The sequence below is a fragment of the Pyrgilauda ruficollis genome, unplaced genomic scaffold (genome assembly GCF_017590135.1).
Source record: "Pyrgilauda ruficollis isolate IOZ18807 unplaced genomic scaffold, ASM1759013v1 scaffold113, whole genome shotgun sequence".
Classification (NCBI taxonomy): domain Eukaryota; kingdom Metazoa; phylum Chordata; class Aves; order Passeriformes; family Passeridae; genus Pyrgilauda; species Pyrgilauda ruficollis.
This window is the reverse complement of record NW_024509544.1, coordinates 1,134,308-1,155,328: the sequence shown is the minus strand read 5'-3', so window position 1 is coordinate 1,155,328 and position 21,021 is coordinate 1,134,308. Positions and strand designations below refer to the sequence as shown.

Below are 21,021 nucleotides of genomic sequence, written 5' to 3'. Positions count from 1 at the left end.
CCCTGCCTTGTCCCTGTGCCCCAGGAGGGAGCTGGGGACAAAGATAAGAGCCCCACGTGCCCCGTGTATCACGGGAGCGGCTGCAAACAGCGCTGCGCTGGGGTTATCGGGGTCCCGCACCTGGGGGCGGCTCCTGCCAGCCCCGTCCCGCTGTGGGGAGAGCTGTGGCTGTGTGCCCGGCCCTTATCCGGCCCTCCGCAGCCCCTCCGTGTGCCGCGGGTCAAGGCCGGCCCGGGGCCCCGCGTCACCGTCCCGGGGGTGTCGCAAGAGCCTCGGCGGGGGCACCGGGGAGGGGTCGCTCCCTCGGGGCGGCACTCGCGCTTTCGAGCGCTGCTTTTGTGCTCGGGGGGCAGCCCCGCGGGCGGGGGTCGCGGTGTCCCCCAGACCCCGGGGGCTCCATCCTCCCGCTCTCCCCGGGGCGGCTCCGCGGTGCCCGGCGGGGCTGCTCCCGGTCCCTGACCCCGGTTAATGATTCGCCGCCGGGCGCTGCCCGCTGCCAGCGGCGCCGCTGGGCAAACAGCAGCCCGGGGCGGCGGGGGCAGCACCGGGAGCCCCAGCCCCGCTCGGGGGGCGCGGGGAGCGCTCCCCGTGTGCGGGGAACGGGCGGGAGGAGGTGTCGGAGCCCCGGGGGGAGCTCGGGGGTGGCTGTCCCGTTCGGGGGTGACTGTCCCGTTCGGGGGTGGCTGTCCCGTCCGGGGGTCACCGGCCCGGGGTGCCCCGGCTCCGTGCAGCCCGAGGCGGGGCCGGGGGGCGGTTCCGCGGGGCCCCGTTAAAGCGGCGGCGGCCGGCGGCGGCCGGAGGCGGTGGCGATGGGCAGCGAGGGCCAGCGGGGCCCGGCGGCGGCCCGGGGCCCGGGGCACGGCGACCCCCGGGCCCTGCGGAGGGACTGCCAGCACCGGTGGGCTGGGGACCGCGGGGACGGGCGAGCAGTGGGGGCAGCAGGAGCTGGGGGCTCGGGCGGGGGAGCGGGACCCCCAGGAAGGCCCCGGGGGTCCGGTACGGGAGGGGACCCTTGTCGCACCGGGAGGGGGCAGAGGCCCTGGGTGCCATGTGGACATGCCGGGGGGGACAGGTCCAGACAGGGGTTTACTGTCCCCCCTCCCTCCTGCAGCTCCATTTCCAGCTCCACAGCCCATTTTTCTGCTCCAGTAACTTGCTGTGGGGGCCCTGGGCTGGGATGAGCACACAGCCCTTCCAGAGTGCTGACCAGGGACTGGGATGGGGAAACACGACCCCATCTCTTCCTCTGTGCCACCCCCAGCCCTAAACCTCTCCTCACCCCCTAACTCCCCCCGTGGTCACCCCCAGGATCTTCGTCAACCGGAGCCTGGCGCTGGAGAAGATCAAGTGCTTTGGCTTTGACATGGACTACACCTTGGCCAGTGCGTTTTGGGGGGGCCCTAAGGCAGGGTGGGGGTCCCCCAGCCCCTGCCCACATCCCCCTTTCCCCTGCAGTGTACAAGTCCCCTGACTACGAGGAGCTGGCCTTCGCTCTGCTGCTGGAGCACCTTGTTGCCATTGGGTACCCTCCTGAGATCCTTGCCTACAAATACGACCCCACCTTCCCCACCCGGTCAGTTTGAGGGGTCCCAAGGATGGGAGGGAAGGGGAAGGGAGCCCCCCAGGCACTGACAGCTGTGTGGTGCAGGGGGCTGGTGTTTGATGCCCTGTACGGGAACCTGCTGAAGGTGGATTCCCACGGGAACCTGCTGGTCTGTGCCCATGGCTTCCGCTTCCTCAAGGGGTGAGTCTGGGAATTCACCACCCCTGGGGCAGGGGGAACTTGGAGGTCCCTCAGGATGGAGTGCAGCTCCATGCTCCCTCCCCAGAGCCGAAATCCTCCACTATTACCCCAACAAGTTCATCCAGCGGGATGACATGAAACGCTTCCACATCCTCAACACCCTCTTCAACCTCACAGGTGAGTGAGAACCCCCCATTGCCCTCCCACCACCCTGGGGTGCCGTCCCGCCCTGCACCCCCTCTCACAGCCCCCTCCCTCACAGAGGCCCACCTCTACGCCTGCCTCGTGGACTTCTTCACCAACTGCTCCAGATATGTCAAGTAAGAGGGAGGTGCTGGGCGGGGGCTCGCTGTTGGATCGGACAGGTGTAAATCCTGGGGGGGGCTTCCCTCAGCAGGGCAGCCCTTTCACCCCTCCACTCCTGCCTGTTGCAGCTGTGACACCGGCTACAAGCACGGGAACCTCTTCATGTCCTTCCGCAGCATGTTCCAGGACGTGCGCGAGGCCATGGACCACGTCCACCTCTCTGTGGGTGCCCTGGGCAGGGGGCTGGGCTGGGGGGTGCTGGCAGTGCTGGCCTTTCCCCACACGCACGCCCTGGGAGGTTTTGGCCAGCCCCACCCCGTTCCTCCTGCAGGGCTGCCTCAAGGAGAAGACGCTGGAGAACCTGGAGAAATACGTGGTGAAGGATGTGAGTTGTACAACCCCAGGGACCCCTCCCCACTCTGCTCCCCTCCCTGTGCTCCCCCCACTGACTTGCCCCTCGCTAGCCCCGTGTGCCGCTGCTGCTGAGCCGCATGAAGGAGGTGGGGAAGGTGTTCCTGGCCACCAACAGTGACTACACCTACACTGACGTGAGTAGGGGTGTCCCTGTCCCCACCACCACGTCCAGCCTGCCCTGCACGGGGGGCAGAGGGGCTGTGTGGAAGCACAGGCAGGGTCTGCCTTCCCTGGGGGCAGCAGTGGTGATGCCACGTGTCCTTGCAGGCCATCATGTCCTACCTGTTTGACTTCAGCAATGAGGACAAGGTGAGTCTGTCCCCAGTGTGGGCTGGGTGGGTGTCGCAGCAGCAGGCCCCTGAACGGGGTCATAATTAGCATTGGCTCCAGGATTCCAGAAAGCTGATCAATCACTTTATTATACTATACTATAGGAATTATAGTATAGGTATTATTCCTACACTATTAGGAAACCCATCGCCCTTCCAGACAGTCCAGACAGTCCGATACAGCTTTTTCCAGATCAGTTTGAATCCAAACACCATCACCACTGGCCAGTTAAGAAATCACCCCTTGGTAAACACATCTCCATAACACATTCCACACGTTCACAACAACAGGTGCAGCAAGTGAAGAAAAGAATTGTTTCTCGTTCTTTTCCCTGATCTCCTCACAGCCTTCCCCAGCACAAGGGAAAGCTGTGCCTGCTGCTCTCTGTGGGAGCTGCGGCCTCAGGTGGGGGGCACAGGGTGCCATCAGCCTCCTCCTGCTGACCCCCTCCCCGGCACCCACAGGCTGACGTCCCACGGCGCCCCTGGAGATCCTATTTCGACCTGATTGTGGTGGACACCCGCAAGCCCCTCTTCTTTGCTGAGGGCACCGTCCTGCGCCAAGTGGACACGGTGGGCACCTCTCCCCTGCTGCAGGGCTGGTTGGGGTGGTGGGCACTGTTTAGGCACGAAGGAGGCTCCTGTGGGCACAGAGAGGTGGGTTCATGGCTGACTGGGCACCAGGTAACCCCCGTCCTGGGGTCCTCTTGTCCTGCAGGACACGGGGAAGCTGCGCATCGGGACGTACACGGGCCCCCTCCAGCACTGTGCTGTGTACTCCGGTGGTAAGCGCCCAGCTGGGCTGGCTGGGCTCTGTGGGCAGCAGGGGGGACGTGCCCACCCCCCACACCTCGACCCCCGGCTGTCACAGGCTCCTCAGATGTGGTGTGTGACCTGCTGGGTGTGAAGGGCAAAGACATCCTCTACATGGGGGACCACATCTTTGGGGACATCCTCAAGTCCAAGAAGCGGCAGGGCTGGCGCACCTTCCTGGTGGTGCCCGAGCTGGCCCGTGAGCTGCAGGTCTGGACAGAGAAGAGCGGTGAGCAGTGCTGGGTTGGGGACACAGACTTTACCGTGCAAGGGGAGGTGGCCTGGAGCCTCCTACACCCCTTGATGGCAAAACTGCCTCAGTGGGCCATGCCCTGACCCGCTTTGTTGGTCGTGCTGGGCGGTGGGAGATGCTCCCGCACTGAGCTGGCCCTGTCGCCCTTGCAGAGCTGTTTGAGGAGCTGCGGAGCCTGGATCTCTTCCTGGCTGAGCTGTACCAGTGAGTTGGTTGGGGTGGGAGACCGGCAGGGGTGCGAGCACCTGTGGGGAGCCCTCCAGGTGAGCCCTTAGCTGGGTCTCTTCCTTTCCAGGCACTTGGACAGTGGCAGTAGCGAGCGCCCAGACATCAGCTCCATCAAGCGTCGGATCCAGGTGACACCCAGGGCACTGTGCCGCTGGCACACAGCTCAGCTCACCCCCCTGCCACAGCTTCCTCTGTGGAAAGCCCCCAAGGAGCTGCTGAGTGCCCTGACTGTGCTGCTGCACCCACAGAAAGTCACACACGAGATGGACATGTGCTACGGGAAGATGGGCAGCCTGTTCCGCTGTGGCTCACGTCAGACGCTCTTTGCCAACCAGCTGATGCGCTACGCAGACCTCTACGCTGCCTCCTTCATCAACTTCCTCTATTACCCCTTCAGCTACCTCTTCCGGGCACCTCCTGTCCTGGTACGCAACCCCCAGGCCCTGCTGGTCACCCACTGTGCCTCAGTTTCCCTCCTTGCCTGAGGGGCACGGGGCTGGTGCCAGCCTCTCTCTGGGAGCCTTGTCCACCCCCCGCAGATGGCCCATGAGTCAACAGTGGAGCACTCTCGCCGGGACTCAGGGGACGTGGCCACTGCCCTTCCTCCCTGGCTGGCCCAGCGTGGTGACCCCCACCAGGTGGGTGGCAGGAACAGAGGGGCAGAAGGACATGGGCATCCTGACACGCTGATGCCCTTGGGATCCTGTGCCCACTGAGCCCTTTCTGCACTGCCTCAGGTCCCTCAGGACTCAAGTGGGGAGGAGGAAGATGATGGAGAAGCCTGAGCACGCCCCAAGTGCTGCCGTGCTGCCCATGGGAGGATTCAGTGGCCCTGGACCACTTGCACTCATGGCCAGCTACCACCTCTGGTGGCCACAGGATGGCTGGTGGCCCTGACTCATGGTCCCTGTCACGCCTGTCCCTGGGCAGCTGGGACCTTCTCCTGACTCTGCCCTGAGCCAGGAGAGGCTCCCCCCAAGTCTGCTAGCTCCTGCCCCTTTAATTCAGATCTGCCTGGTGCCCCTTTAGCTCATCGCTCTCCCACCAGCTCAGTGCCAGCCTGGGGGCATGCAGCAGCAGGGTGAAGAGGCAGTGCCACCGCTGCAGCATCCCTGGCAGCCCCACTGCAGCAGCTGGGGTCCCAGCAGCTAAAAGCCCCTGTCCCTTTAGCCTCTGGGCCTGGCCATGAGCACTGCAATGCTGGGTGGATGGGGTGGGGCTCTGCAGGTGACACCTGCTCCAGTGGAACCCCCTGCACCTGCTGTTCCTCTTTTTTTCTTTCTACCCTTTTCTATTTATAAAAGAGACACAAAACTCCTGGCACCGCAGAGACATAAAATTGGTTTTAAAGGAAAACGGCTTTGTCCCTGCACCTGGGAGCTGGGGGAAAGGGCAGTCCCCAAATCCTTGTCCAGCAGCTGGGGCAAGCACAAGCTGCTAGGGAGAAAGTGGAGCTCCAAGCTATCCCCAGCTCTGTGGTAATCACATATCCTCTGAGCACAGAGAGACATAGCCCTCCTAGGATTCTCCTGGGAAGCTGTGAGAAGCTATGAGAAAGCTCAGAGAAAGAATTAAAACAATGATCATCTCAATCTCTGCCCTTGGCAGGCAATCTCTGTCAAAGATGTTTACAAGAAGGAGTTGTCCCTTCTTGACTAGTAGGTACGAGAAGATTCCTAAAGGCCAATCAGGTCTTAGGTCCACCATTGTTTCTATAAGAATTGTGGATTTCTAATAATAAAGTGCTTTTTCATGCCTTCTGGTGATGGAGTCTCTGTATCTCCTTTGTCTGTCCCCAGTATCCCTTCGGTGATACACCTCTGCTCTGGGGCTGGGAGAATCGGTGGGAGAGGTGTGCTAATCACATATAATCTGTACAGAGAGAGACACAAATAGACATAACTCCCCAGTATTTACCTGGGAAGCTGTGAGGAACTGTGAGAAAACTTAGATAAAAGAATTAAAACAATTATTACCTCTCCTTCCGCACCTGTTGTTTACAGATACGATTTTCCAGAGCGCGCTATTCTCCATTCACCAATAGCGTGAGAGGTTTTTTTACTCTAAAACAAATCAATTTGGGCTTAGCGAGTGGGGTTATAAAAGCCACCGAGAGCCTCTGCCCGGCCGAGCGGAGCCGCTGCTGCCGCCCCCGGTCACCGGCGACCCCTGCAGGCCCCGGCGCCCTCCGGAGCGAGGTAACGCTGACTGTCCCCGCGTCTTCCCAGGAAGGCTTGTCCCCTTCCTGGGAAGGCATCGTCCCCGGGAGGCCGAGAACTGAGTAAAGGACGGGTTTTCCCAGCACAGCAGACTGTCTGTCTCTTGGAGTGGGAGCCTGCTGAGCGACGGGTTTTCCTTAAAAATGAGGAACCAACATTCCGCAGATGAACAACAGATTGTTTCTGTGTGGAGGAACCTGATAACTCCCACGAAACCCCCTGTCTCTGATCAAGCACTTCGCTATCTTTTATTTCGGGCCAAAAATCACGGACTCGCCGTGGATGCGAGCGATGCCTTTGATCCAGAGACTTGGGAGGACCTCGGTGATTATTTCCTAAGTGCACTTCCAAGGGCTTTACTGGAGACGCATTTCTAAAGCCTTTCAAGGCAAGACCCCGGGCAACAGAAAAGTGACAAAGCCAACATGTTTTTCGCCTACGATGGCTCCAGGAACTGTGTCCCGATCGACTGGGACGGACTATCCCGTTCCATGTCCGCCGGCTCTCCCCGCACCGGGAGCGGCGGCGGGGATGCCTTTGCTCACCATTTCCAGCATTCCTGCCCGCAGGGACCGGTGGGCTCGCCCCCGCTCCGGACGGAACAGCCGGTGTTCCTTCGTTTCGACCGGTCCCGAGCTCACCGCCGCTGCCGCCGGCTCCGCAACCGGCCGCGAGAATCCGCCGGGGTGCCTTTGGCGAGCCCGGCTCCGCTCGGCTCCGCTGTTCCGGGCTTGGCCGCGCCTGCTTGGCCGGCAGCGGCTCCGCCGCCTCTGCGGAGAGAAACTGCCGCGGCGCTGCTTCGCGAGAGCCCCAAAGCCAAGGTGCAAGTCCATACTCCCGGGAAAACCTCTCCTTTCCGTTTGCCAACACGGACCAGCGGTCCTGGAGAGAGAGGGGGGAGGAGGCTTTCTGTACTCCAGCCATCCCTCCAGCCGCTCCTGCAATCCTCCCTCTGCCCGTTTGGCAGAGACCTTCCAAGGACTGGAGTTTTTTGTTCCCGTCCCGGACTCAACGGCAACAGGAAAGGAACACAGGGTGCCCCTTAACATCATCCCAAACCCTTTCTTTTTCAGGGCATCAACCTCCCCTCAAGCTTACACTCATAAAAGACTTGGACTCCATTTTCAGCAGGGTGCTGCTGGCTCACCCAGAGCTGACACTTACCTACGATCTGCAGCTGATGGGGTCCTTGCAACACGCCTAGCCTGCATGCCAATTGCCTTCGGCAGCTCTGGTCCAGGCTGATCTCTCCTGCTTCTCAAATCATCCTCAGGGACATGAGTTTTGGAGTTGTGTATGCCGTGAGACTGGTTTTTGTGTCCTGTCCCTTGGGATGCTGCTGTGTGTCCAGGAGCCACCACCTTCATGTCCTTCCTGTCCATCACCTCTTTAACCACGGGCCTTGGCCATGGCAAAGTGACTCCTGAGTTCGGGTTGGATTTCAGGTTTGTGGTCCCCTGGGGCTTGCCCAAGGTGGGAGGCTTGGTGGGAAATCTTCTCACTGGGGGGAGACTGGCTGTGCTTGAGGCTTCCCCCCGGAGCTGTGCCAGGTTGCCTCACAGTAATACTTTCTCCTTGCTTTGTCCCTGTGTTTTTATGTATCAAATCAGCAGAAGCAGGGGGGAACTGAGAGGGCTGCAGTGGCTGAGTTGTGTTACTCATGTTTTGTGACATGCTCCTTGATTCTGGCAGGGCTTTCCTGATTTTCGCTTGCACTCATGGCCAGCTACCACCTCTGGTGGCCACAGGATGGCTGGTGGCCCTGACTCATGGTCCCTGTCACGCCTGTCCCTGGGCAGCTGGGACCTTCTCCTGACTCTGCCCTGAGCCAGGAGAGGCTCCCCCCAAGTCTGCTAGCTCCTGCCCCTTTAATTCAGATCTGCCTGGTGCCCCTTTAGCTCATCGCTCTCCCACCAGCTCAGTGCCAGCCTGGGGGCATGCAGCAGCAGGGTGAAGAGGCAGTGCCACCGCTGCAGCATCCCTGGCAGCCCCACTGCAGCAGCTGGGGTCCCAGAGTGTGTGTGATGGCAGAGGAGCCGAGGGCAGTCCTGGGGGCCACAATCCCAGGAGACACAGCTGCTGTCTCCACACCACTAACTAGCCCGCACACATCTCCAATGCAAAGTTTAATATTTAAAACCAGATTGAGATATTTATTTCATCCATGCTTATTCTGTGCCAACCCCTCCCCTCTACATCTGAGGGGCAGCAAGAGTTTGATACTTAAAAGCTAGAGACAAAGCAAGGAGAAAGTACTACTGTGAGGCAACCAGGAAGCCTCAAGCACTCAGGAGAGTGTGTACAAGGCAGCACTGTGAGCAGGCAGCCTGCTCCTGCTGGGAACCCCTCAGGAGCTCTTGGGGGGATATGAACTTAAGCCCTCCAGCTCTGCCACTTCTGGCAAAGCCTTGTTTTTTCGGAAGAAGAAGCGAGTGTCCTCCTCAGCATCCAGGATTTCACTGAGGGATGACACCACAGGGTCGTGGTCCTTCAGCATCTCTGGGTAGCGACTCTGAGCCCTCTCGGTCCGCAGGGAGCGCCGCACGGGAGTTACAAATTTCAGTTCTGGGCCTTCCAGGAATTCCTTTCCTCTGTGGAGAGAAGAAGAGCATTGGGTGATATTGAAACAGGGCACCCCTGATGAGGGAGGGGAATGATGCATCTGACTCCATGGATATCAGAAGGCTAATTAATTACTTTATTATACAGTATTATTTTATATATTATTACACTATATTACATTACATCTAAACTGAATGTGCCAAGCACTCAGCTCTGCACACAACTGCACTCATCCCGTGACTGTCAGCCCACAGTCCCAACACACACACACTCTTGGCTCTGATAGGCCAAGGAAACAAAACACCATCACTCTGGGTACCCAATCTCCATATTGCAGTCTACTTTTGCACAAACACAGGCACAGCAAATAAGAATTGTTTTTCCTTTCACTGAGGTTCACAGAATGTGAATCTTAGAAATCCTTGGGAAGAATTGTGCCTTGCTTTTCTCTGTGAAGAGAAATGCAGCCACAGGGTAAACCTTGCAGAGGACCACTGGCATGGAAGGGTGTGTGCTGCCAGGAGCAGGAGGTTCAGCCTTACCTGGATGCAGATGTAACCTGCAGCTTGACTGAGGGGGGGAGGAAGGTCATGGGCCTCCCCACCAGGCCTGGAGTTGATGCTATGGGCTGCCTCTCAGCTGGACAAGGTGTGGTAGGCTCCCAAGCAATGGGTTCCTCTGCCTTTTCTCCTGGCAGGAAAGGAAAAGGGCAACACAGCTGCAGTGCAGGCCAGGGATCACACCTTGGCACTCTGCTGCCTGCAGAGCCTTGCAGGGCCAGGACCCTCCCTAGCCCAAGCAGAGTAAGTGTCCCATTTTTCAGATCAGGATTCCAGACTTTCACAACACTCCTCTGTTGTGAACTCTCCATGTGTGCAGATGCGAGGCTTGACTCCATGTTTTCAGAAGGCTGGTTTATTATCTTATGATATATATTATATTAAAATGCTACATTAAAACTATACTAAAAGAACAGAGAGAAAAGATTGATCAGAAGGCTAGAAAGAACAAGAATAGAATGAATAACAAAATCTTGTGACTCTCAGAGTCCGATGCAGCTGCATCTGTGGTTGGCTCTTAATTAGAAACAACCAACATGCACCAAACACAGCTGCACCTGTTGCATTCCACAGCAGCAGACAGTTATTGCTTACATTTCTTTCCTGAGGCCCTCAGCTCCTCAGGAGGGGAAAAATCCTAGCAAAGGATTTTTCATAAAATATCATGGCTACACTCCTCAGGAGGGACATGAGGTGTTGGGACAGACTGTGAACGGTGTTGCCTCCAGGCTGGCAACACCAGGGAGCCCCTGCCTGCCCATGCTCATCAACCCCACAATGCTCAGGTTACCTTCCAGTTTTTGGCCTGCATCCTTCAAAATCTTGAGAGCAGTTTGTCTGAGCTCTTCAACTGGCTGCATGAAAAGCAGAACATGGGTCAGGTCTGGCATGGGAATGGAGACCAGAGCTAGAGCTGAATGGGAGGAAAGGCTTTTGCTGCTCAGCCTGTGCTGAGGACAGCAGGAAGAGGCTGCAGTATTCCCCTTTGCCCAGTGGGATCCCTCAGCACCCAGCACAGCTGGCCAGGTGCCCACCCTGCATGGGCACATCCTGCAGCATGGAATGGGACTGGCAGCTCTAAAAGACTTTTTCACTTTTAATGCTGCTAAACTCATTCCAAATCCTGGCCCCTTGATCTCAAGGAAGCCCTCCAGAGCAGAGGAAGGGAACACAGGGAGGTGGCATGCCCCACTCACCTCAGCCCCAGCACTGACTGCTTCTCTGTACAGCTGCAACACATCAAAGGGGCCGCTCCGGGCCAGCAGCTTTGCTTGGCAGATCCAGAATTTGGCAAATTTCTCTGCCCGTGGCACAAGGGACAGCACTGCTGAGATCTCCTCTGCATGGACACCCTGCAAGGGGAAGGGTAAGGGCCTGAAAAAGGTGTCCATGGCACGGATGAGTGTGTGCTCCAAGAAGCAGACCGTGCCTGACCACAGCTCCCAACAGCCTCCAGGAGGAGGCCCTCAAAAGTCTGGCTTTGCAAGTCTCTTACATAACCATGGCAGATAAAAACCACAATAGTCTTTTTTGACAGGGTACCTCTCTGTTGCAGTTTGTTTGAGTGGGGGAAAGCTCCCTCTCCATTCTCCCAGTCTAGAGGCAGGCTCCCACCTTCAAGCTCTGGTCTGCCTCTGCATGCCTTTGGCCTACCCAAAACTTTATGAGGACTTTTATTTTCCTGTGTTTCCCCTCTTGCCACTGAACACCTGTTCCCAACCCACGGACATGGCCCTCATCCCCTGGCATGCTTCAGGAGAGGAAAAACTCATTCAAGCAGCTCCTTTCCTATTCTCACCTCCTCAATGAGCTTCAGGCACTCAGTAAATATGTTGTTGATCTTTGCTTGGCAGCGCTGCTCTGGATTCTCTTGCTTCTCTGTTGCCTTGACCTTTCTGCAGGATGGTTTCACCGCCTGCTTCTGAAGCAGCATCATCGGCGGCCGCTTGTATGTCTTGCCTTTGGATGCCAACCACTCTTCCAGCTGTTTCCTGTCCAAGGACAGAGAAATCACAGTTACCACAGCAGACAGTAACTTGACAAGAGCTTGCTGTTTTTCCTTGGACTCTTCCTTTAGCCAACCTGAACCCAGGTGTCACTTTGCCATGGCCAAGGCCCATGGTTAAAGAGGCGATGGACAGGAAGGACACGAAGGTGGTGGCTTCAGCTGCTTAAAAAGAATCAGTATATCTATCTCAGAAACACACCTGAGCTCTAGACTGGGAAAGAAAATCACTCCCGAGCGTAAGCCTCGAGGCTAAAGCAGGAGAGTAGCCACACACTTTCCTTCCACTTACTGAACTGGTGGGAGAGAAACCCAGGGTGCCTCCCAACATTATCCCCAATCCCTTCTTTTTCAGGGCATCAACCTCCCCTCAAGCTTACACTCATAAAAGACTTGGACTCCGTTTTCAGCAGGGTGCTGCTGGCTCACCCAGAGCTGACACTTACCTACGATCTGCAGCTGATGGGGTCCTTGCAACACGCCTAGCCTGCATGCCACTTGCCTTCGGCAGCTCTGGTCCGGGCTGATCTCTCCTGCTTCTCAAATCATCCTCAGGGACATGAGTTTTGGAGTTGTGTATGCCGTGAGACTGGTTTTTGTGTCCTGTCCCTTGGGATGCTGCTGTGTGTCCAGGAGCCACCACCTTCATGTCCTTCCTGTCCATCACCTCTTTAACCACGGGCCTTGGCCATGGCAAAGTGACTCCTGGGTTCAGGTTGGATTTCAGGTTTGTGGTCCCCTGGGGCTTGCCCAAGGTGGGGCTGTGCTTGAGGCTGCCCCCTGGAGCTGTGCCAGGTTGCCTCACAGTAGTGCCTTCTCCTTGCTTTGTCCCTGGGTTTTTATGTGTCATACTAGTAGAAGCAGGAAGGAGCCGAGAGGGCTGCAGTGGCTGAGTTGTGTTACTTGTATTTTGAGACCTTCTTGATTCTGGCAGGGCTTTCCTGAATTTGTCCAGATCTGTCTCTTCCTTATCCTGGTGGTTGCCCATACTTCCTTTCTGACCCAGAACAGACCTTGATGTTCCAGATCTTCCTTGCCTGTGGGCCAAGACCCTCTCCTTCCTGAGACTGTTTTTATTGGAGTGGATAGTTCTGATCAGCTCTGAGGATGTGGAAGCTTGTGGGCCAAGGTTTTCCTTATTGCAGACCAGCCTGTCCTGCAGCCCCATATTCAGGGAGTGCAGAGAGTGGTCATTTCCCACCTGCAGTGCTGCTGCAGTGACAGTCTCCTGTGCAGGCTTCTGGCTCCTTTCTGGATTTAGGTGACCAGAGCTTGAAGATGGGAACCTGCCTCTAGCCTGTGCAGAAGCAGGAAATGTCACATTGTTCCCTGGCTGCACTGGGCACACCCCTCCTGCTCTCTGGCATCTATTTGAAGCCTTCTTCAGAGCAGTGTGGCCAGTGTCCTGCATAGCTTTGGCTCCAAGCTTGCCATCCTCTTGTGCACCCTCCATCACAGTGCCAAGAACATCCTTCTTGTTGCTGTTAACCTAGAAAGACAAAGCAGCTCTCAGCTCCAAGGAGAATGCAGCTTGGTCAGACCCTGCCAGCTTGCCCAGGGGACAGTCATGTGACAAAGCAGCTGTCAACAGGACAAAAACACAACACCCACCAGGACATGGGCAAAGGAGCAGTCTCCCAAACTGAAACTCCTAACTGAACCAAACTCCTTTGAAAAACAGCTAGTTGACTCATTGCCAGCTATTTAGCAATCTGTGGTATGTCCCCCATTTGCAGTCAGGAACTCATGACCCTGACTTGGGGATGTGGTTTTCAAAGTAAGTGGTCTGAATTGCAGCCAAGATGAAAAATTATTATGACTAAAGTAAATTCTCTTGTGACCCTATAAGCAGTGATCCTGATGAGCTCTCTTGGACTGCTGAGAGCTGTGACCAGCATCTCCCACTGAGTGGGGCTTCTCAGAGCCAGCAAACTCTCACACTTAATGATGTCAACAGAGCCTGGGCTGATATCTGTTATTATCTTACTGTAAAACTTCCATACCCTCTCTGTGAGTTTCTCATGGGCAGCTCCTTGCAACCTGACTCCTTCCTGTCCCTTGCACGACCACCTCACCCTTCCTCCTCACAGCACAACTAACAAACTCCATCTCTCCTTTCAACTAGCTAACCCACTCTTTATAACACCCATCCTTGCTGGCTATAGCTGTGGCCTGTGAAGAGCAGGCCTGTTCCTAAGCCTTGGTAATTAGTACAGCTGCAGCTCAGGGGTGAGATTGCCTTCAGTACTGTCTCTATTCTCCTACAATCCATCTTCCCACAGATATCCCCTTTCCCCAAGGCTCAACCCTTCTGCCTGTTGAGAAGATACAAAGGTGTGGAAGGGGCTCACAGCTGGCCTGTGAGTCAGAAAAGGTTAGTGTCTAGATTTCTAGGAAATATGTATTCTATTTGCCATCTATTAGAGGTGTGGCAGTTGTCTTCTGTTAATTGGGCTGTTTTCTTTATCTCTTCCACAAACTAATCCTCCTTCCGGGGAGACATCTGCTGTTAATGGGCCACTGAGTGTCACTGCATGACTGATAAAATTACATCATCCCATTGTCAGATGCTCTGCCCAGAGGGAGGAGCCAAGCATTCCTGCCTGGATTTGGTCTGAGATTTTGGGACAGCAGAACAACTGGATTCCCAGAGGAACAGCTGCCTCTTCCACTGGATCTTCAGAGGCAGACCAGGCCCATCTACACCACCCTTCTACAGGATCCCTGCTCCAACAGAGCCACAGCTGACACTGCAGGAGGGCTGCAGCCACCATTCCAATTGGACTGCTACCAACGCCCTGACCAACAGGGTGTCAGGTTGTATTCTGACTTTGTCAGTGTTGTTTTGTTTTACTGCATTGTGGTGCTTTTTTGGGGTTTTTTTTGTTTTTTTTTTTTTTTTTTTTTTTTTTTTTACATTTTCTTCCCTAATAAAGAGCTGTTATTCCTGCTCCCATATCTTTGCCTGAGAGCCTCCCTTAACTTCAAATTTATAACAATTCAGAGGGAGGGGGTTTACATTTCCCATTTTAGGGGAGGCTCCTAGTATAGAGAAGCCTTCTTAAGTCTGTTATGTCCGTCTCAACAGTGACACAAAGGCACCAACATGAGTCCTTCACTGAATCCAAGGGGAATTTTTCACAGATATATACCTCATACAAACTCCTTAGGTCTATGTATGTTTAAGTATGCTAGAGCAAATGTTCCATGAATGTGGCTTTCCTTGGTTCTTAAGTACTTTAGATTTTATGTCAGGCCTGTTAAGCAAGTTATTAATGTGCTACAGTAAATTCTATATGAATCCTTTGTTAAATTATGTCATTTAACCTATTAATTAAGTGCTGTTAAGTTTAAGCACTGTTAAAACCTTCAGGCCTAAACTGTTGGTCAAGCCCAGTGCTCAGATTAGCAAGGCAGTCTGCTCTAAATCTTGTGACTCAATCAACCTTCCTTATTCCCTTATATCATTACCCTTCCCTTTCCCTACCCCCCTCCCCCAGCTTCCACACAGATAATTTTTGGGTTGGTTTTGTTTTCAGATTGATTGATTTTAGATTTTAGCTTGCTTTTTCTCCATGTGCTTTAACCATCCAAAGCAGAGTGAAGATTGACAATGAACTTTGTCATGCTTTCAGTTCAATATTAAACCTGCTTTTGCCTTTGCCAGTGATTCTTTAAGCAACCATAAAACACTCATTTGTGACAGGGGACCCCGTTCTGCCCAGACTCACTGAAAGCATGAAAGACTCAAAAGCTTCCTACTTACATGCTTGAGTTTAGAAACTGGTTCTAAGGGTGGATTCAGGTGATTAGTCCAGTCCTTTAAAAAGGGTCTGTAAAAGTCCAAAAAGTTATCAGGTTATTTAACAAATTATCAGGTTATTTATCAGCCATAAGAAAAGCAGAAAGAGTTAGGCATCTAACCCACTGCTGGTTGTCCCAGACACAGGAGATTAAGAATAGCTTTCAGAAATCAAAAACTTGTTGAGGAATACTGCCACATGCTATTAATTATTTTTCTTTTGTGTGGCAACAGAAAAGCAACACAAGCCATTAACATCCAAGGCTGTCACAAAACTTCCATGGACAACAAAACTAACCAAAATGATTCCTGCAGGGAGTGGTCTGCAGGTAGCAGGTTTGGAGGCTCCCAAACTGCCAGAGCCAGGAGCTGAGATGAGAAAGTTTCAGAGAGTCACATAAAACATGCAGAAGAGACACCATCAGCCATTGGGAAACATCAGCACTCAAACAATTCCTTTGCTCCTGGTGTCAGTAACTACAGACTGGTGCCAGGGTGCTGTGGGGGCAGAGCCCAGACAGCGAGGCCCTGACAGGAGCTGGTTCTTTGTACACAGGCCAGAGAAGGTAGACACTGCCCAGTGGGGAGAGCCAGCTATACCTCAGACCTTTACATATCATCTCATCCAAGCCCGGCATCCTCCTAACTTACTTGGCACTTGTGCATTTCAGCCTTTCCTTGGCTGCTTGGCAGTTCTGCAGCTGGCTCCTCCGTTGTGCTGCAAAGAGATGACAGGAAATGCAGTGCACACAGGTCTCAGTACTCAAAGACTGAGTACTCATGACAATGAATTTCTCTTACTCTCAAACACTACATTGCACACATCTCAACCTCCCTGCCTGGGAGCCTGGCAGTGCTGTTCCCATAAAGTCCCTTTTGCACATGATATTGCCCAGAGGCTCACTGGCACTTAATCTTCCTGACCTCCACAGCGTGATGCCACTCAACACCTCAACTGTGCACGGCTCAGTTTGCAGAAGGAAAGGCTTCCACTGAGCCCTAAGAGCAGCGCGACCCCCCAACACACTCCCACACCGCCGCGTCCCTGGGCCCGTTTCGTGGGCGCCTCCCGCGGGCTCACACACCGCCAGGCACACCGCTGCCCCTCACGCTCCCTCCCAAGGCCTCGGCAGCCCCCGGCACCCTCCCCATAGTCCCATCCGTGCCACACCGTCAGGCACACCGCTGCCCCTCACGCTCCCTCCCAAGGCCTCGGCAGCCCCCAGGCGGCCCCTGGCACCCTCCCCACAGGCCCATCCGTGCCCCCTCCAGTCCAGCACTCCCACAGAACTCGGGCCTCCCCACAAGACACCCGCCCCAGAGGGTCCGCGGCTGCCCCGCATCGCAGGGCCTCTCAGCTCCGTTCTCCTCCGCCCCCCGCCCCCGGTACCGGGACCCCTCAGACCCAGCTCCGAGGCTCCCGCCCGCTCCATCCCGGGCGCTGCCGCCGATCGACCACCGGCGCTCCCCACAACCGCCGCGCCGTCGCTATTGGCCACCGCCTTCTTCAAAGCCACCAATGGGAAGAGCCAAGCGCCGGCCTTGGCTCCGTTATTGGCTGAGAGGGCAGGGGGCGGGGCCAGCCCCTCAGTGACAGCTTGCCGTGCTGCGCCGAGCCAGGCCGCGCCGTGCTGTTAGAAACGGGACACGCTCCCGGGAATACAGTGATTTCAGCATTTATTATCATTAAAAAAAAAGGCCTAAAGCATGAGGGCCTGCGGGCCGAGCAGGAGCGTTCCCGTCGAGGATGCTGCAGCGCCGGCGCTGGGTTTTTCTTAAGCAGCGATGTCCCCGATGTTCCAGGTGGGGCGGCACGGATTCATTGGGTCAGATGCTCCCTTTTTCTCCTGCTTTTTGTCTGTTTGGATTGGTTTCTTTTTGGATCCTTAATTTGCATGAAGAGTTTGATTGGCCCGTGACAGTTCTGTCCAGGCTCATTTCGCTTGGGGGTGGTGCCCTTTACTGAGGTGTGTTATGGTACGTTGAGTACCGTATTTCTTATAATTACCCTTTTAACCCCTCTTACAATAAAACAACCAAGCTAACAGTACATGCTTAACAATCTATCAACTATTTTACAAGTTTCTAACCTATTTTTGACAGTGCCACAGCACAGTTGTGCCATGCCATGCCATGCCATGCCACTCATTGCCCTGCTGCACTGTGGCCCACCATGCCATGTGTTTGCCACAGCTGGGGCAGAGGTGACAGTTTCAGGCAGCTGCTGGGGATCCACCGTGGGATGCCCACCTCAGTCACCTCCCAGCTGTGGTGCGGGCATGGAGACAGAGTGGTGGAGGGTCCTGCGTGGGTCAGGGTGGTCCCTGGGCTGTGGTGTGGCCCCCCACGCCCTGGATTTTCACCCAAAAAGCAGCCAAAGCAGAAGGATTTTCCTATCCATAACCCCATTCCCCATGAGCAATGAGCTGAGCAATGCTGTTCTAGAAAATTTTTTATTTCCACCTCCGTCCACATACAAATTAAAAGCAAAAATAAATAAGGGGGGCACAATAAATAAGTACCAAAGCAATGGGCAGACACAATAAATAAATAAATATAGACTGGGATGGCTCGAGCCCATGGGGCCCAGAGCTGCTATTTCACATGAAATAGATGGGGAGGGGGGTCGTGTCCCAGGGGTTGTACTTAGTACATACAGCCTGAAAACCGGTGACTGCCGGTTGGGTTGGTGCAGGGTCTTCAGCGCCCACTCAGCTCGTAGGTAGCGATGTTCACCTGGTCTGGGGTGTTGGTGATGCCCACGGGCTGGCGGGGCTGCAGCGATGTGCAAACGAACCAGCCGGGGAAGGCGGCCGACTCGAAGCGGGTGGTGCCCTCAGCTGGGCTGTCCAGGCGGTAGAAGATGAAGCGGGTCAGCTCCACGCTCTCAATATCCCTCCTGATGTCAGCTTCCTACAGCCACGGGGGGTGAAATGATGGTCAAGGTGGAATGGAGCCCCCACCTCCCCCACAGAGGACAGACTGGTGGGACCCCCTGCTCACCTCCAGCTGCAGCACGGGCTTGGTGCCACTCATCACACATGACATGTAGAGCTGGTAGCCCTTGATGCCCAATGCCACCGGCATCTTTCCAGACCCTGGAGCGCCCTGAGATGACCGAGGACGGTACAGAGCAATGTTGAGCTTCACTGCAGAGAGAAGGGACAGGTAAATGGGTGGTCCTGGGTTTGTGGGGTGGCTCCTGGGTGGTCCTGGGTTTGGGGACAGGGACATCGGGATGGGAGCATATGCTCTCACCTTTCTGTCCAGCAGAGGGTCCCTGCAGGTGCAGGGCCACCAGCTGGGTGGGTGACTCCAGTACGAAGCACTTGTGGTCGATGTCCAGGATGTCGAAGGACTGGGAGCGAGTGTAGCGGAAAACGGGTGCCCTGGTGTAAGTGCCTCTGATGTGCTGGAAGGAGATGGGCTCTGTGGGGAGTGACACAGTCAGGAGGATGTTGCTCCCAGGTCCAAGAATGTCCCCCAAGAATATCGTCTGGCTGGGGTACCACCCCTGACATCACCCTCATACCGAAAATGTCATCCAAGAAGCTGCCAAGGTCACTGTCAGCAAAGTCCTTGGCTGTCAGCTGCTTTTGGAGCTTGGTCACAGCAACCACCAGGATGGCAGCCTGGCGAAAGGTCCTGGAAAGGGGTCCTTTTGTCACCGTCACCTGGATGTCCACCCCAGGCGACGTCCCCTCCAAATCCAGTCGTGGCTTCTGGGGAAGAAGGAGGATCTAGGGTGAGAGCCTGGCTTCCACAGGACATGGACCCCACCACTCCCACCACCACAGCGTTACCTTCTGCGGGCACAGACAGCTGGGGCCATACAACGTCTCCTCATTCAGGCTGAAAGGAGAAGGGAGATGGTGAAGTCAGGGTCAGGAATGCAGCATCACATCCCCCAAGTCCTCTCCAGCATGTCTATTCTTACCTGCTGCTCTCCAGTGTGTCCAAATCAGGGACGAATGCCATTGCCGCCACTGACTGCAGAGTCCTGGGCAGAGACTTCTCAGCACCTGCAAACTTCCGAGGCGCTTGGCTGCCTGCTCCTGCCTGTCCTGCCTGCAGTGCTGCTTGGCTGCTCTCTGAGCCCGCTGTCAGCGTGGCTGGTTTTCAAGAGCCTCTAGAAGGAAGCGCCGTCAGAGTGGGATTTCCAGGTTTCGCAACGCCCGGTTTTGCCCAATTACTCTGTTGAGACTGGAGGGCTGGGGAGGGGGGGTTGGTTGCCCCAAGCAGTTCAGTGGGGAGGCAGAGCATGGAGCAGAGCAGGGAATACTCCAGATATGGGTCAGAGCAGGGGATGATCTGGAGCTGGGCTGTGGGGCAGAGCACAAGGATGCTCCAGGGCTGGCGTGTGGGGCAGAGAGCAGAGGGGATGTTCGGGGTTGATGTGTGGGGCCTGTGACCATGTGCCAGTCTGCCATTTGGTTGACCCAGCAGGGAGCTGGACTCGCTCAGAGCCAGCTCTGACCCCAGTCCCAAGCCAGCCCCAGCCCAGCTGTGGTGACACCCATCGGTGTCAGGGCCGGGGGTTGTGGGTGCCCGGAAGTGGCCAGTGGTGCAAGTGCTGCCACTCCACCATTTCCCCACAGCTTCCTCCCGTACTGTCCAGACCCCTGGTTCCATGGCCAGCTGTGCCTCCTCTGTCACCCCTCTTGTCCTCACTGCCCCAACACCAGTGGGTGCAGGACCCCGCTGTCTGCTCAGTTTCTTGTGCCCACTCGTGCCACCATGGGGACATGGCCTTCAGAGACATGGCCTTTAGGGGCTCTTCTCATCCTCATGTCCATCCGGTGTGCCAGAGATTGCACCACACCGGGAGGGCCAGGGGATGTGCGTGGCCGGGCTTGCGTGGACTTGGGCTGTTGGGGTGTTTTCCTGGCACCCGTTTCACTTCCTGAAAGCGCCATCTAGCCCTGCACAGCTGCTGTGGCCGAGAGTGGCACCACCATGACTCACTGTCAGGAAATTGCCAGAAAAACAGAGTTCCCAGAGCACCTCCTGTGCCCTGCTGGGCATCCGCTGGCTGTCACACATGGCGGGATATCCCCAAAAGCCCGAGGTGCCCCAGAGCAAGGAATTCTCCACGACACAGTGGAGATCCCTAGGCCATGGCAGAGCCCCCAGGCCACGGTTGGGATCCTGAAGCCTTGGTGAGAGTCACCAAGCCACAATGAGGGCTGAGAGCCATGAATCACAGTGGGTGTCCCCAGGCCACACAAGGTGTCCAGGTTGTGGTGGGAGTTCCCCGGCCATGGCGGGGTCCCCAGGCCGTGGTGACAGTTCTCAGGCAGCGGGGTCTCCAGGCCGTACAAGGTGTCCAGGCCGCGGTCAGAGTCCCCTGGCCATGGCGGGGTCCCCAGGCCGCGGTGACAGTTCCCCGGCCATGGCGGGGTCCCCAGGCCGCGGTGACAGTTCCCCGGCCATGGCGGGGTCCACAGGCCGCACAAGGTGTCCAGGCCGCGGTGAGAGCTCCCCGGCCATGGCGGGGTCCCCAGGCCGTGGGGACAGTTCTCAGGCAGCGGGGTCTCCAGGCCGTACAAGGTGTCCAGGCCGCGGTCAGAGTCCCCTGGCCATGGCAGGGTCCCCAGGCCACGGTGACAGTTCTCGGGCCATGGCGCGGTCCCCAGGCCGTACAAGGTGTCCAGGCCGCGGTGACAGTCCCCCGGCCATGGCGCGGTCCCCACGCCGCGGTGACAGTTCTCCGGCCATGGCGGGGTCCCCAGGCCGCGGTGACAGTCCCCCGGCCATGGCGGGGTCCCCAGGCCGCGGTGACAGTT

The 21,021-nt window shown here is 56.4% G+C and overlaps 4 protein-coding genes across 11 annotated transcripts; 1 reads left to right on the top strand and 3 right to left on the bottom strand.

The window, feature by feature from the left end:
* Positions 1–70: 70 nt before the first annotated feature.
* On the top strand, positions 71–5,850 carry LOC121359277 (cytosolic purine 5'-nucleotidase-like). Of its 7 annotated transcripts, XM_041478157.1 has the most exons (18): positions 663–898; positions 1,309–1,382; positions 1,456–1,573; positions 1,649–1,744; positions 1,830–1,921; positions 2,007–2,064; positions 2,179–2,272; positions 2,382–2,435; positions 2,515–2,598; positions 2,732–2,773; positions 3,259–3,366; positions 3,512–3,578; positions 3,665–3,835; positions 4,012–4,063; positions 4,155–4,215; positions 4,336–4,512; positions 4,627–4,725; positions 4,825–5,850. In XM_041478157.1, exons 1-18 carry the CDS (start codon positions 810–812, stop codon positions 4,870–4,872), a joined length of 1,584 nt encoding a protein of 527 aa, XP_041334091.1. In that variant the 5' UTR covers positions 663–809; the 3' UTR covers positions 4,873–5,850. The 7 variants fall into 7 exon arrangements, with proteins under 7 accessions (XP_041334064.1, XP_041334073.1, XP_041334056.1 ...); XM_041478130.1 differs by having other exon boundaries at positions 71–898; positions 1,309–1,573; XM_041478147.1 differs by having other exon boundaries at positions 661–898; positions 4,155–4,512.
* LOC121359421 lies at positions 3,308–8,028 on the bottom strand. Its single transcript, XM_041478365.1, has 2 exons — positions 6,064–8,028; positions 3,308–3,434 (listed from the first exon to the last, which is right to left on the bottom strand). Exon 1 carries the CDS (start codon positions 7,228–7,230, stop codon positions 6,244–6,246), a length of 987 nt encoding a protein of 328 aa, XP_041334299.1. The 5' UTR covers positions 7,231–8,028; the 3' UTR covers positions 3,308–3,434; positions 6,064–6,243.
* Positions 8,029–8,044: 16 nt separating this feature from the next.
* CKAP2L (cytoskeleton associated protein 2 like) lies at positions 8,045–17,102 on the bottom strand. 2 transcript variants are annotated; one of them, XM_041478193.1, is made up of 9 exons: positions 16,641–17,102; positions 15,887–15,953; positions 15,200–15,266; positions 11,880–12,922; positions 11,227–11,419; positions 10,625–10,780; positions 10,219–10,282; positions 9,411–9,558; positions 8,045–8,897 (listed from the first exon to the last, which is right to left on the bottom strand). In XM_041478193.1, exons 1-9 carry the CDS (start codon positions 16,666–16,668, stop codon positions 8,654–8,656), a joined length of 2,010 nt encoding a protein of 669 aa, XP_041334127.1. In that variant the 5' UTR covers positions 16,669–17,102; the 3' UTR covers positions 8,045–8,653. The 2 variants fall into 2 exon arrangements, with proteins under 2 accessions (XP_041334127.1, XP_041334122.1); XM_041478188.1 differs by having other exon boundaries at positions 15,887–17,102.
* A 567-nt stretch (positions 17,103–17,669) lies between these two features.
* IL1B (interleukin 1 beta) lies at positions 17,670–20,666 on the bottom strand. Its single transcript, XM_041478445.1, has 6 exons — positions 19,173–20,666; positions 19,039–19,087; positions 18,768–18,957; positions 18,494–18,664; positions 18,239–18,384; positions 17,670–18,148 (listed from the first exon to the last, which is right to left on the bottom strand). The coding sequence occupies exons 1-6, from the start codon at positions 19,211–19,213 to the stop codon at positions 17,936–17,938; spliced, it is 810 nt and encodes a 269-aa protein (XP_041334379.1). The 5' UTR covers positions 19,214–20,666; the 3' UTR covers positions 17,670–17,935.
* Positions 20,667–21,021: the final 355 nt, after the last annotated feature.